This window comes from Callospermophilus lateralis, chromosome 4 (genome assembly GCF_048772815.1).
Source record: "Callospermophilus lateralis isolate mCalLat2 chromosome 4, mCalLat2.hap1, whole genome shotgun sequence".
In the NCBI taxonomy this organism is placed as follows: Eukaryota; Metazoa; Chordata; class Mammalia; order Rodentia; family Sciuridae; genus Callospermophilus; species Callospermophilus lateralis.
The window spans coordinates 65403622-65420132 of NC_135308.1; the positions used below are offsets into that span (position 1 = coordinate 65403622).

At 34.4% G+C, this 16511-nt stretch overlaps 1 protein-coding gene across 7 annotated transcripts in view; it reads left to right on the top strand.

The window, feature by feature from the left end:
• Positions 1–16511, top strand: part of Wnk1 (WNK lysine deficient protein kinase 1) — a 138415-nt gene that overhangs the window by 44913 nt on the left and 76991 nt on the right. For all 7 annotated transcript variants that reach the window (XM_076853966.1, XM_076853960.1, XM_076853962.1 and 4 more), the window contains exon 2: positions 8108–8280. In XM_076853966.1, coding sequence (XP_076710081.1) covers positions 8108–8280 — 173 coding nt within the window. The remainder of the gene's footprint in view (positions 1–8107; positions 8281–16511) is intronic.

Below are 16511 nucleotides of genomic sequence, written 5' to 3' on the forward strand. Positions count from 1 at the left end.
GTGCTAATTTTGACCTTTGCAAATTGGTCATTGTGCTTGGATTGTATTTGAGACTCAGAGGTCCAGTTCCCAATTCTTACCTTTCTTGTAAGTCATCGGCATTTTTTTTATTCCCAGGGAAATGCTAACTGCTTGTTAAGGTATAACACCTGAGCATATAAACTGCCTGCCTTCGCAAACATTTTTTTGGCAGAAGGGGCAGAGAGGAATTGCATCCATAAATTCATTCAGTAAATAGATAATTGAACAAGCCACTATGCTAGGTTATCAGATGCTAAAGATAGAATGCAAAGCCATTTTGTCACTTCCTTTTCATGAGCACAAGCCTCCAAAGGCTTATTCTTTGGGGATAAAATTCAGTATATGTTGCTATATGAAAGAGGCATGTACTATATATAGTTTATACAAAAACATAAAGGGGATAGGGTGGGAATGATTGAACCCTAGATTAAAGGGCTGTGAGGGAAGATATCATAAGGAAATGATAGTGATAGGGTTGAATTGAAGGACTGGGAATTAACTAAATAGAAAATGTTGATAGCATATATATAGCAGGAAGAGCATATATGAAAACCTGAGATGGGAAGGAGCATGACTTGTTGGAGAATGGAAAAAGTAGTGTAGCAAGAAATTAGGCTAAAGGGTTGGAGAAGTGCCTCTTTGGTCACAGGGATTTGCAACTTTATCCTAAAGTCTTTAGAAAGATACTTTAGGTTTTAAACAAGTTTACAAAGTTAGAACTCCAACTGTGTGACATATTCTGCTTCCACAATTGTTTAGAATATGCGAAATTGTATTTCTAAGAATTAATAGGCATATTGTAGGATTGATTGGATGGGTGTTAAAAATATTCTTGCATCCATACAATGTGGAAAACAGACTACAAGGGTACAATGTGTAGAAAAAATTAGTATAAGATGATTATTACAGGGATTCAGCAGGAAGGGGGATAGCTTAAGAAAGGATAGAGCAGTTGAGAAAAACTAAATTAAATTACTTTTAAGTAATTACTTTTAAGTTTTTAAATAATTTTAAGTTTTCAGCAGAAAGAATTTACAAGCTTTACATACTTTAAAACTTTTTTGAAAATGTGGAAATGTAGGTATGAAACAGAAACGACCTTGACATCGAACTTTAAGTTATAAGTAACAATGTAGAATATTTGTGCTACCCTTTATTTTATATCTAGTGATAATTTCTGGCTAAAATTACATTCTAGTTGAGAGAAAACATTTCGCAATTGAAGTTGCAGTATTATTTTAAATTATATAAGGATTTTGCGAAAGCTGTTTAAATTATTCAGACTTAAACTTCCCAATAAGTTTTTTAATGTTCAGTTCTATACTACATTATCTTGTATAATGTATGCTCCCAAGATTCCAAGTGGCTTACTGTATATATTTTTCAATAGTTCTAAACTGTGGGTGGTAAATAAGCAAACTTAAATAAACAGATTTAATTTTCACAGCTCATCATTAGAGTTTTGAGTGCTTTTGCCTACAGTCTGTAATGCACATTTCCAAGCTCACTGTTAGGGTCTTTTTTTTTTTTTTTTTTAACAGATTCTTATGGTCTTAATGTAAATTGAATTATGAATTTTTTCATGTTTATGAACTCAATCCTTAGGTTGGCCTTCTGATAATGGTCTTACTATGGTTGAAACTAGTAGCTTGGGCACACACACACAGTTGGGTCTTTCTGTGGTATACTGTCAATGCACCAAATTTCCCCCCTTTAATAAGATCACGACTCTTCCTCTTATTGTAAAGTCTAGATAGCAAGAGCCTTGCTTCTGATTTCATCATACCCTGTGTTGTGTGATACAGGGCATTCACATATTTGTTAAAATGTAAGCAAACGTTTAGAAAATATGCATAGTAATTGCTAAGATGAAAATGAATGTTATATATTGTTGAAGATAGGATTACTTTAAAAGACTATTAAATAGGAAGATTATATATTAAAAATTTTAAAATATCACAGTGTAGGTAAAATATGATTCATTTAGTTCATGTAGTTATTAATCTAATTTGATTGAATTAACTTTTCACAATTTCTTTTAAGATTTTGTTGGTTCAGCCATACTAAAGTTTCAGAAGGTTAAGGTCAACAAGTGATGTAGATTTTTATTGTTTCTAAATTTTCTTTAAATTGATACACTTAAGAACATATGGTAAACAAGATTTTTAAATCCCCTTTGTTAGTAAATAGAAAACCAGACAAGCTGATTAAAAAAAAAAAATAAACCACTGCAAAACATCAGATATTTTGAAATTTTTGATTGAAACAACAGAAACTATTCAAATGCATAGTTGAGCTTGTAATAATGTAAGATTAATCTCCAAAGTTTAAAAACTGAAAACTAAAGACTAGAGTAGGGAAAGTGTAAATGGACACTAAAATACTTTTCAGCAATAGTTGCCAATTTTGTTGACCTTGAGGCATGGTTTTAGTATCTGTCTGAGGATAGGTGAAATCTTGAGCCTAAGCAGAAATTGGAACTGATATCTAATAAAGTCAGTGTTCTTGAAGAGTTACAATGTTAATGAAAGAACATACCAGAGAAAAGTTTAGTTTCTGAGACAGGGAAAAGAGCTCTAAGACAAAATTTCTGAGTCAGTTGAAAAAGTTTATGCTGAGAATTCATAGCCAAGGACATGCAACATGTGTGAGATTCAAATTTAAACTCATTGATGGAGTTATGGTGGACAAATAATATCTCTGAAGCACTAGACCTAAATAAATAGGTTCAGAGCCTGTGTACAGGGATATACCAACAACTGAGAATATATGGGATTCCAACAGACAAATCACAGTTTAAACTAACCCCCGCATCCAGTATTGTAAGTCATATGAATAAACCACCATGAATAAGTGTCAGCTGCCAAAACCTTTGGCAAAATTAGATCCCTAGTTACCTCAAATAAAATGACATTGAATCGAGCTTCTGTATTTTAACTAGATGTAGTTGTGCATACATGTAATTTCAGTTAACAGAAGCTTAGGCAGGAGAATCACTTGAGCCCAGGTGTTACAAGACAGCTTCAGTAATATAGTGAAACCCATGTCTACTCGCCACCAAGCTCAATATCTTTAAAAAGAGTTGAGGCAGGAGGATCACAGGTTCAAAGCCAGCCTCAGCAATGGCGAGGCACTTAGCAACTCAGTGAGGCCCTATCTCTAAATAAAATACAAAATAGGGCTGGGGATGTGGCTCAGTGGTCAAGTGCCCCTGAGTTCAATCCCTGGTACAAAAAAAGCAAAAGAGTTAAATTAAAACATTGATGCTGTTCGGAGTGGTAGTGCAGCGAATACTTGATTTTATAATGAAATGAAAAATGCATTGAAATTAAATACTAATTGAGAATTACCACTTTCCTCCATAATTTGGCCTTTCAGATACTTGGACTTGTCCTTTGGCTATCTCTTCTTTGGGAAATACATGATTTCAGGGATAACCAAGGGTGCAGTAGCTGTGCTGTTATGAATCTCAGGCTCAGTGGGCAGGGAATGTGACTTTCATTGTTAGAGGGCCACAGCCTTTTGCTGGACAGTTAGAATAAATGTAATAAAAGGATGTGAAAGTGGGTTTTTGTGGAGCTTTGAGAGAGGAGGTCAGTCTTGCAGTTGTATTTTGAGATGGAGCAAGATCTAAAGAGAGAGAAAGTTCCAAGGAGGATGCTGGGAAAAAAACTTGTCTGTTCACAAAGCAGGAATAAAGTGGAGGTTGGAAGAGATCATTGCAACTGATTAGCATGGCTAATTGAAAATTCCGCGTGTAGAGTTACTGCTGAGTGAGGGAAGGACAAATCTCTCTCTCCTAGGCATTTGGAGCTTGTTAGATGGCCAGAGAATTCCTCTCCTACTGAAAGGTTTAATGTATCTAGCCCTTTTCAGTTTGGGGCTTTTTTGTTGCCATACACACACCCCCACCGCCCCCTTTTTTTCCCTTTCTTTTTCTCTGTTAACTATGCTTTTGATGCTAATGGGGAGAGTAGGGAAAGGAGCGGTGGGTTGAGTTTCCTTAATCCATCCCTGTCATAGATATTTTTAGTGACAGACTGACTGCTTGACCCTATGTTTTATTTTCTTTTGGATGTCCAAATATATACCCCAGTCCTCACAGACATATAGGATCAGTTGGAAGTGTCTGGCATATGATTATCTATCCCTTGTTCCTGGAGCAGGGGCTGAGACCCTCCATATATCCTTTGCACCCCTCCTGCCTTTGAAGTTTAATTAATAATAATAGGAGGGGCTAGAGTTATGGCTCACTGGTTGAGCACTTCCCTGGTATGTGTGAGGCCTGGATTCGATCTTCAGCACCACATATAAATAAATAAAAGATCCATTAACAACTAAAAATATTTTTTAAAAATAATAATAATAGGGAAGAGGTAATATGCAGGTTAAGTATAGTAACCGAAATTAGTGGATAAAGAGGTAGATCTGAGAACATTGTCAAAGTAGCTGAAAGAAAAGCTTAAAGAGAGAAGTTAAATGATAGGATGGGATAAGGTCACACACATTCTCATTCTCTCTCTCTCTTACACACACACACACACACACACACACACACACACACACCTATAAAGAAGAGAAGGAAAAAAGGAGTGAAGCATATTCAAAGAGATAATAATTGAGAATTTTTTGGACTTTTAAAAAGACAAATACTTAGAACTTTGGTTAAAAAGCTCAATAGGTTCATTATATATAAATAAAACTAGATGCACGGTGGAGAGGTTAAAGTAGAGAAAGGGAGTCATCAGAGAGTAAACATAACCTACAACTGATGACATTTATACTAACAACTATGGTAGAAACCAGAATAAGCATTAAACAATTTTTATGCTGAAAGAAAATAAACCAGCCTAGAATTCTGCATCCAAATTAACTATCATTCAAGAATGAGAATGAAATAAACTTTTCATATGACTAGGATTCTTCTACTAATGGATGTTCACTGATAGGATTTTGAGAAATAAATTTCATTTCAAAGAAAGAAAGCTGAACTCAGAAAAGAAGTAGGAATAAAATGGAATGGTGAGCAAAGATATATGGTAAATAAAAGTAAGCATATAATGTTTAATTGAAAATTATAAAAGTGATTACTTAAGGAATAATGAGGTAGTATAAAATATTAGGGGGAAATGTATAAAATGAGGGTGGGGCAATTGGAATAGCTATTTTTTGTGATATCCAAATTATACCTCAGTAAAATTGTTTAATATGTGTTACTTGGGGGAAAATGTTCAATAAAAGAATATGCTGTCTTTATATTATTCCAAGTAACATACTTTAAATTAAAAATTTTAATAATATTCTTATAGGGTTTGTTTTTATTTCATTGAGACAATGGTGTCTCAATGAAACAAGCCCAAACTGATCTTGAACTCCTGAAGCAATTCTCCCACTTTGGCTTTCCTAATAACTGGGACTATAGGCACACACCACTGTACCCAGCATAGTCCAGTGGTTTTAATTGACTTACACTGTAATTTCCATATTTTAAAAGTTAACTCTCCCTCATGGGAAAATAGCCAAGATGATTTCAAAGATTATATTGGAGAGGATACAGCAGAAATTGTCTTATTAGGGCTGCAGTATTTTAAAGCTTGAAACAGACAGACCATTGAAATAGAATGTAGAGTCCAGAAATAAAACTGTACTTATTATGGGAAACTGGTGGTGGCCAGGAGACGAAGAATTGTTCATTGGGTCAGGGTCGGGGGATTGGTTGATGATATAGAAAAAAGTAACAACCAATCCCTCTTTTACCTAGTGAAATAAATTCCTCAACAAGTAGATCCCCCAAATATGGCAAACAAAACGAACTGATATTTTAAAAAGGAAAAGAAGAAAAATCATGGCCTCAATGTTTAGAACTGATGACACAACCCACCTCCCACATAGTAAAAGATGTTTTAATGTAACTTTAATTCAGTCTGTCTGCAAGTCAAAAAACATCAATAAGCAAGGTGAAAATACAAACCACAGATTGAGAAAAGATATTTGTAATTCATAAAACCAATAAAAGATTGGTGTCAGAATAAATGAAGAAGTCTTACAAATCAGATAAAGAAACTTGAAATTTGTCTTCTGTGGGCAGCTCACAGAAGAGGAATCCTAAGTAGTTTGGAAAGAAAACAAGATTGCTCAATAATGACAGCAGGATATAATTTTACACTCATCAGATTGACAAAAAAGTTAATCCCTAATACTATCAAGTTGTTGAGTATTCCATAACAGAAGTATGTTTTAGTCCATTCAGGCTGCTGTAATAAAATACTTTGGATAGGGTCAATTTGTAAATAATGGAAGTCTATTTCTTACATTCTGGAGCCTAAGAAGTTCACGATCAAGGCACCAGCCTGTTCAGTGTGTCTCTGCTTTTGGATGCTGCCTTTTGCTGCACTCTCTCATGGCAAAAGGAGCTATGGGATTAACTGGCTCCCTTAAGGGCTCTTGATGAGGTCACTAAGCCCCTCCTATCATCATCTTTGGGGTTAGCATTTCAATATGAACCATTCAGACAGCAGAAATATAGGATTACAAAGGAAACTATTAAAAGTTATCAAAGTTTTTAAAAAGTTATGACACAGCAGGCATTTAATGCATGGTGAGATCCAGTAATAAGTCTAATAACTATCATTTCAAATTAATGGTTTTTGAACAAATTAATGAATGATTTTTGAACAATCTGTAACCATTTGTTATGTGACATGAAAATATCTAGGTTTGTTGGTGACAAAATTCACAGGTCATGCTGAATGTCATTAGTTGTTTACATTTGTAATTAAGGGTATGTTAAATTTTAATTCAAGATTAAAAAATAAAGATTTATTTTCATTCAAGTTTATGAGCCTACTTTAAATGAATCTGTGGACTACACATTAAGAAATACTATTGTAAGGCCTGGGGTTGTAGCTCAGTAGTAGAGCACTTGCCTAGCTTGTGCGAGGCCCTGGGTTTGATCCTCAGTACTGCATAAAGATAAGTAAAATAAAGGTATTGTGTCTATCTACAACTGAAAAGAAAAGAAAAGAAAAGAAAGAAACATATTCTATGGACAGTTATATATACATGCTCAAGAAAATTAATGTTGCAACATTGTTGCAGTATTAGCAACAAATAAGATTCCTCAGTAGGTGATTACACAAATTATGATATATTCAGGTGTTTCATATGATATATAAAACCCCAGATGGCTTAATTCAGGATAGTGGTAATACAAGGGTAAAGAGTAGGAATAAGGAGGGCAAGCTACTCACAGAGGGGTCTTTAAGCTAAATCTATAAAGTTGGATTATTTAACAATACAACAGACATTATTTTATGTATGCTAAGACAGAGTTTCAATTTTAATTCTCAGAACAATTTAGTTTGTCAAGGGACAAATAAATGATTTTCTCCTACTTTATCTGAGATAAGCAATTATTCCTGTGAAGTATCAGGTACTTTAAACATCTGATGAAAGCATACCTGTGAGTTTCCGTAAGTTTCACAACAATTCTGTGAGTGATGTTATATATTCATAAAGAAAATTCTAATTAATGCAAAGATAGAACTGTAATTTTTATTTGAATCTGTCTCCAAAACCTACACCCCTTCATGTCATTAAATTGATTGTCTCTAGCAATTGACAACCAATTTTGAAAATTAAAAGTTAACTGTACCTTATGAGATTGTGTCTGAGGCACAAATTAACAGTAGAGGCACTAAAATAATCTCAAGCATGACTTTATAGTCCAAAATTTTCTTAAGCACACCTTAACCTGATTGAACCTAGAGGCACTTAACTAGTGAGCCACTTTCCCAACCCTTCTTTGTATTTTTATTTAGAAACAGGGTCATTGCTAAATTGTTGAGGCTGACTGATTCTCCTGCCTCAGCCTACTAAGAGGCCTGTGGCTTTATAGGCCTGCATCGCCCTGCCCAGTTGTTTTCTTACTGTTAAGACAGACTAATAACTGTTATTAGTAATGTTAGTGTTTCTGTTTTATTTTAATGCTGTTGATCAAGATTTAGCACATACTTAGCATTTAACTCTGTGACATGTGTTTGTTTTATCATTTTAAACTACATTCTGTTTTGTTTTTTGATTTTAGGATCGAAAGTTAACAAAATCTGAAAGGCAGAGATTTAAAGAAGAGGCTGAAATGTTAAAGGGTCTTCAGCATCCCAATATTGTTCGATTCTATGATTCCTGGGAATCCACAGTAAAAGGAAAGAAGTGCATTGTTTTGGTGACTGAGCTTATGACATCTGGAACACTTAAAACGTAAGTGCATCAGTATTATAAAAGTTGACCAAGAAGTGTGAGTGGATTTGATTTTTCTTATTTTAGTCCTTATATTAAGGAAGGAACAATCCTTTCAAACATTATTATACTTGCATATTTTGTATCCACAGAGTTCTATGATATATAAAAGTGAATTGATAATTACTTATTGGTAACTATTGAAATGAGAAGTTATTGCAGAATAAACCTAGTTATTTTAAGTCATTGATGGTGTTTCTAAAACTGAGGTGCCAGAAATCAGATGTTAAGATAGCCCTCTAGTGGTTAAAATGAGAATGAAATTTATTGGAGAAGTGCCCTACCCCCTACCTTTTGAGTACTGGGGATTGAACTCAGGGACACTCAACCACTGAGCCACATCCCCAGCCTTATTTTGTATTTTAGTTAGAGACAGGGTCTCACTGAGTTGCTTAGCACCTCACTTTTGCTGAGGCTGGCTTTAATTTGTGATCCTCCTGTCTCAGCCTCCCAAGCCACTGGGATTACAGGCGTGCACCATGCCTGGCTACAAAGGCCCACATTTAAAAATCACTTTCATACTGTTTTTTTTTTTTTTTTTTCCTTTTTTTTTGCTACAGCTATGCAACTGTTATATTAGCTGAAAATTATACTATGCAATATCACTCAAGATTACTTTTAATTTGATGTCTGGTAGTGTCAGAAATTAAAGGCAGAATAGCTAGACCTGTCATCCCTCACAGGGAAAGAGCATGCAAAATTCCCTGTTACCCATTGTAAATAACTTTAGGTAAGAGTTGGTCTCTTAATCTATTTGTACTAAGGATCATATTGTAAATTATGTGGTATTAGTTTGTTATAGAGAAACTGGATGTATATATACACACACACACACACACACACATATCTTGTATTACTTTTTAGTTAATACTACTGAACTGATTAATTCCAGATTTTTTTTTTTTTTTAAATTGGACTTTATTTTGTTCATTTATTTATATGTGGTGCTGAGAATCGAACCCAGTGCCTCACACATGCCAGGCAAGCGTTCGTTCTACTACTGAGCCACAACCCCAGTTCCAATTCCAGATCTTTGAAACACAGTTTATATTGTCTTTTATGGTTACTTGCATGTGGCCTTGAATACTCTAGATTAATATGCTGAAAAGCCAAACTGTTTTTCTCCCCCTGAAAATTCTTAATATCTTCAACCAGCTTCTCTGACTTTTGTTTTCTGGCAACATCTTTTTCCTACTCATCCAGACTTCTTGTTAATCACTAACTCTTTCTTCCACTGGACTGTATCACCTGACATTGGATCTAAAACTCGATAAATATTTGAATGAATTAAGAACAGTGGCTGAGTGCAGTGGCGTACTCTTGTAATGCCAACAGCTCGGGAGGCTGAGGCAGGGGGATTGCAAGTTCAAAGCCAGCCTCAGCAAAAGTGAGGTGCTAAGCAACTCAGTGAGACCCTAACTCTAGATAAAATACAAAAAAGGGCTGGGAGGGTGGGGTGTCTCAATGGTCAAGTGCCCCTGAATTTAATCTCTGGTGTACACACACACACACACACACACACACACACACAAATAGTGGAGTAATTGTATGTATGTCTATGTCTTGAGATTCTTTTCACTGATATAGATGCCTATTCAATGATAGAATATAAGGTATGCCTAAGAGTACCCAACAATGGTTCACTTGTTTAAAACACCATGTTGAGACACTTGGGGTAATGCATTGAGCTGAGTACCTGTGGAATGGATGACCTCCACCAATAAACTAAAATGTAAAATATAATATATATATATATGCTGTTTCAATACATACCTCAAGCTTCAAAAGGAAAGGGTAACCTCCAAATAAAAAGCAAAGAGAAGATAACTCAGAGCCAAATCAGAAGCTGATGTCTCAGCGGTCTATTGGGATTTCATACCAGACATTGATGCTTAAGGAGTTTTACTAGGGTTTTAATGTCCATTTAAGGACAAAAAGTCTTAGAAATCAGTAGAGAAGGGAGCTGGAACTTAGCCTATGTCAAAAACAAACAAACAAAAACTCTAAACTCACTAATACACAAAAAGGAGAACTCAGCCAGTGAAAACTACAAAGAATTTTGCCCCTCTGCCCAAGACTGGATAAGAGGGGAGTCTATGAAAAATAGAAATTTGTATTTCTTTTTCCCCATTTGCCTCTCTGCATGCTACCAATATTTGAGTTATTATTGTTCTATGATATGCTTATATTACCTGGCTGGTACAGGAAACCCCAGCCAAGGAATGCATATCATATTGATCCAGAACACAAAAAACTCCCAGGTTTATTTTCATAGTTCACTGGTCCCACCATCCATGGACAAAACAGTTTCCAAAGAAAATGATCTCACAATAAAAGTATAAATCACACCAATAAAGATGAACATACAGAATGATACAGTAGCATTGCAGCAATTAAAGATACCATGGACAAGAATAAAAGTAATGATATAATAAGTATTTATATAAGGATGTCAGTGAAGATATATGAAAGTATATAAAGCATAAAAAGAAGGCATGGAAGCCATAAGGAGATAATAAAAAGAAGGCATAGAAGCCATAAGGATTTCATTAAAGCAGGGGGAGGACAAACATAATTGAAAAAGATCAGAAGAACTTCTAAAATAAGAAAAAAATCATTAAAATTAAAAATTCAGGGTTTAGCAACAGTAAATTAGTAAACAGTAAAAAGCAACAGTAAATAAGAGTAACAGAAATCCGAATGCAACAGAAAGCAGAAAAAGAGAATGAGGATTGAAAATGTCTATTAGGTTTAATTATCATTTTAAGGAATGAGAAAAAGCAATATATGAGAAGGTAATGATTTATATTGATGACTTCTAATCAAGTTTTGGAGGATCATTATGTTATAGCATGTGTCAATACTTCATTTTCTTTTATGACTAATATTCCACTGCATAGAAATTTCTCATTTTGTCTATTCATTGGCTGATTCACACTGGGGATGTTTCTACCTTTGGCTGTTATGAATAGTGCTGCTATGGTATACATGCTATCAGCTCTTTGGAATATATGCCTAGGAGTGGAATTGCTGAGTCATATTGTGAATTCTAAGTTCTAACTTTTTTTTTTTTTTTTGCGCTGCTAGAAATTGAACCCTTGGCCTCATTCTCTACCACTGAGCTATACCCTGAGCCCTGGTTTAACTTTTTGAGAAACTACCAAACTTGGTTTTTGTTTTTAATGGCTGTCTTATTAGATCTCTTTATGGATTTGATTTGAATTTCCCTGATAATGTTGTTTCACTCTTTTTAGGCTTATTGGCCATTTTTATATCTTCAGAAAAATGTTCAATTCCTCTATCCACTTTTTTTAAAAAAATTTTTTAGTTGTAGGTGGACAATACCTTTATTTATTTATCTTTATGTGGTGCTGAGGCTCAAACTCACACATGCTAGGCGAGCGCTCTACCACTGAGCCACAACCCCAGCCCCCTACTTTTTAAAAAAAATAACTATTTATTTGTGGGTGCTGAGGATCGAACCCAGTGCCTCACTCATGATTGGCAAATACTCTACTTTCTTTGTTTTCTTTTTTTTTTTTCTCTTTTTGAGTAACCACCTTAGTGTTTGCCATTCAGATTCTACTAATTTACACTTCTACCAACAGTATATAAGGAGTCTCTCTTATTCACATACTTGCCTGCATTTGGATCTTTTGTCTTTTTGATAATAGCCACTCTAACTTGAGCAAGGTGATACCTCATTGTGGTTTTGATTTTCACTCCCCTACTGATTAACAATACTAAGGTGTTTTTGTTGGTTTGTTGGATATTGGGGATTGAACCTAAGGGCACTTGACCCCTGAACTACATCTCCAGTTCTTTTTATTTTTTATTTTGAGACAGTGTCTCACTAAATTGTTGAGGTTCTTGATAAGGCCCTGAGGCTGGCCTCAAACTTGTGATTCTCCTGTGTCAACCGCCTGCGTCACTGGAATTACATGTGTGCACCACTGTGCCTGGCAATATTGAATATTTTTTCAAATAGCTGTTGACTATTTGTATGTCTTTTGAGAAATGCCTGTATAAGTTTATTGCTTTTTGGGGGGGCGAGAGGGGTGGTTACTGGGAATTGGACCCAGGACACCTTACCACTGGGCTACCCTCCCCGTTCTTTTTATTTTTTATTTGAGACTGGTTCTTACTAAGTTACTTAGGGCCTCACTAAGTTTCTGAGACTGGCCTTGAACTTGTGATACTCCTGCCTCAGCCTCCTGAATCGGTTAGGATCATAGGCGTGCGCTGCCCTGCCTGGCAATTCCCTATTTTTTTTTAAATTTGTCCTTTTTAGATATACGTTGCAGTAGAGTGTATTTTGACATACATACATGGAGTATGACTTATTCTAAATAAGATCTCATTCTTGCAGTTGTACATGATGTGGAGTTATACTAGTCGGTATTCAAATATGAACATAGGAAAGTTAGGTCCAGTTCATTCTACTGTCTTTCATATTCTATTCCTCTTCTCTTCATTTCCCTTTGTCTTATCCACTGGCAGTTGCCTATATTTTAATCAGAATCTTTGCTCCGGGAGTGGGGGGTGGGTTATTGTGTTAATTTCTCAAATAGTTGGAAATTAAACCCTTATCAGATCTATAGTTTGCAATATCTTTTCCCATTCTGTAGGTTTCCTATTTATTTTGTTGATTATTACCTTTGTTGTGCAAAAGCTTTTGTTTGATGTATCATCTGTGTTTTTCTTCTAGTGGTTTCATGGTTTCAGGTCTTACATATAAGTCTTTAATCATTTTGAGTTTATTTATATGAGGTACTATGGATTGAACCCAGGACCTCACACATGGCAGGCAAGTGCTCTGCCACTAGGCCACAGCTCCAGCCCCCTTAATTTTATTCTTCTGTGTGTAGATATCCAATTTTCCCAGCAATTTTTACTTAAGACTGTACTTTCTCCAGTGCTTGTTCTTAGCACTTTGTCAAAAATAGCTTGGCTATAGATGTGTGGGTTTTCTTTTAGGCTATTTCTCTTCCATTGTTCTGTGTGTCTATATTTATACCAGTAGCATGCTGTTTTGATTATTGTACCTTTGTAATATGTTTTGAAGTCACATAGTATAATGCCCTCTGCTTTGTTCTCTTTGCTCTAGATTGCTTTGGCTCTTCAGAGGGTATGTGTGTGTTTACATAAAATTTTAGGATTTTTTCCCCTAGTTCTTTGAAAAATATCATTGATATTTTGATAGTGATGGTATAATATACTGATTGCTTTGAGTATACGGACATTTTAACAAAGTTGATATTTCCAATTCAGGAACATGGGGTGTTTTTCCAATATTTTGTGTTGTCTCTTCAGTTTCTTTCATCAATGCTTTGTAGTTTTCAATGTGTAGTTTTGTTGTCACTTCTTTGGCTATATCAGATTTCAAGGCTTTGTTTTTGTAGTAATTGTAAGTGAAATTACGTTGTTGAATTTTTTTTTCAGATAATTCAGTGTTTGTGTATAAAAATGCTGATTGTTTTATATGTTGATTGTTCTCTGCAACTTTGCCAAATTCATTTATTAGTTTTAATGTTGGTTTGTTTTTTTTTTTTAGAGTCTTTGGGGCTTTCTAGGTCTAAGATCATGCCATCTGCAAATAATGACAATCTGACTTCTTCCTTTTCAATTTGAATACTCTTTTTCTTTCTTTGGTTTGGTTTCCGTATCTGGGACTTCCCATACTAGGTTGAATAAAAGTGGAAGTGGGCATCCTTCTCTTAATGCAGGTCTTAGAAAGTTTTCAGCTCTTCCCCATTCAATATGATGTTAGGTGTGGACTTTTTATATGTAACCCTTATTAGGTTGAGGTATAATGCTTCTATTCCTAATTTGTTCAGAGTTCTTAAATATGAAGGGAAGTCAGTTTTATCAAATGCCTTTTCTATATCTACTGAGATGATCATATGGTTTTTGTCCTTCATTTTGTTGATGTGGTGTATCACGTTTATTGATTTGTGTATGTTGACATGTCCTTGAATCCCTGGGATGAATCCCAATTGAACATGATATGTCTCGGTAAAGTGTATATGGTTCAGCAGGAATTTGTCCATTTTGTCTATGTTATTAAATTTGTTGTGTGTTCCTAGTAGTCTTTTATAATCTTTGCGTTTTTTAAAATATTTTTTTAGTTGTCAATGGACCTTTATTTATTTATATGTGGTGCTGAGAATCGAACCCAGGGCCTCATTCATATATGCTAGGCAAACATGCTACCACTGAGCCACATGACTCTAGCCCATGATCCTTTGTATTACTGTGTCAGTGTAATAACTCCTTTTTGTTCTGAGTTTTGCTGTTGTTTAGTCTTTTTTTTTTTAATCTCTCTAGAGTTTATCAGTTTGGTTTATTTTTGTTTTTTTATTTCGATAGTACTGGGGATTGAACTCTGGACAGTGTACCACTAAGTTATATCCTCAGCTCCTTTAATTTTAAAGACAGGGTCTCATTAAGTTGCCGGAGTTGCCCTCAAACTTTAGATCCTTTTTTCTTGCCTTCCTAAGTCAGTAGGATTATATGTGCACCAGCACATCCAACTGGTTTATATTTAAAAAACAAAACAAAACAATTTTTTATTAATCTTTAATTTTTTTGTCTTTATTCATTTATTTCTGTTCTTCATAGTTTCTTCTACTTGTTTTTGGTTTGGTTCTTGTTTTGTTTAGTTCCTTGAGGTATGTTGATAGGTTTTTAATTTTCGATCTTTCCGCATTTTTGATGTAGGCATTGATTTATATAAATTTACCTCTTAGTACTGCTTTTGCTACATCCGATACATTTTGGTATGTTATGTCCATTTTCGTTAATTTCAAGACATTTTAAATTTTCTTTTTAATTTCTACCTTCTAATTGTTCAGAAGTAAGTTAGTTTTCATGTGTTTATATAGTTTCCAAAGTTCTTTTTGTTTTTGAGTTCTAGTTTTACTGCATTGTGGTTGAAAGAAATACTCGGATTTTAATTTTTTTAAACAGTTGAAACTTTTTTGTGTGGCCTACTATATGATGTATCCTGGAGAATGTTCCATGCTATTTAAGAGAATATGTACTCTGATCTTAAGGTGAAGTTTAACTTTGCTGTTTCTTTGATTTTCTGCCTGTATGTTATATCTATTGCTGAAAAGTTTGGTGTTAAATTTTTCTTCTATGTTGTTAAAGGTTCCCCCCCCCTTTAGGTGTATTAATATGTGCTTTATGTTTAGGTGCATATGTATTTATAATATTGGATGCATATGTATTTATAATATTTTAATGTATTTTTAATCTGTAAAATCTACCTTCTGTTAGTTTTTTTTAGTTTAATTTAAATTTTTTTTTAGTTGTAGTTGGACACAATACCTTTATTTATTTATTTAATGTAGTACTGAGGATCGAACCCAGCACCTCACACATGCTAGGCGAGTGCTGTACCGCTGAGCCACAGCCCTTTTTGTCAGTGTAATAACTCCTTGCAAATGAAATAGAATTTCATTTTATTTCCACTGGTAGCTTTTCAGGTTTTTTTCAAAAATTGAATTACTACTGTAGAGATCGCATTTATATTCTTAACTCTTCACAATTTAGTGTTCATACTGTACGTTTTCATGTAAAATATAAAAAAACCTTTACACAATTCATTATTCTTATTCCTTTTGATTCTTGTTCTTGATACTGTGATTTTTATATAATGCACTTACATATTTTATAGGCCCTCCCAAAGTGTTGGAGATTTTCCTTTAAGTAGTCTAATATATTTTAAAGATTGTAAGAGGAAAATCTAATCTTGTATGTTTAACATTATTAGTGCTCTTCATTTTCCCCCTTTATGTTTCCAATAAAATGTGCATCAGAATGCATTCCCCAGACTGTATCTTATCTGCAATGGGTAGCATTAGAAATTTCTATTCCTTTCTGCTAGCGTTGCCTGGGTTGCATAGACTGTGTCTCAAATATACGTATTTCAAAGGTCAACTAGAGATTTGGGCAGAGAGAATATGCAGAATCTGCTTCTACTTTTTGGAATTTTCTCCTTTCAAGATTTCCACTGTCAATAGAACTTTCTGAAGTGATGGAAATTTCCTAATATATGCATTGTCTAAAAGTGTACCAATTGTTACATGTGGTTTTTGAGTATTTGAAATGTGGCTATTGAAACAGAGAAACAGAATTTTTTATTTTAGTTACTCTACTTTTAAATGTAAATTGTCACATTTGGATAG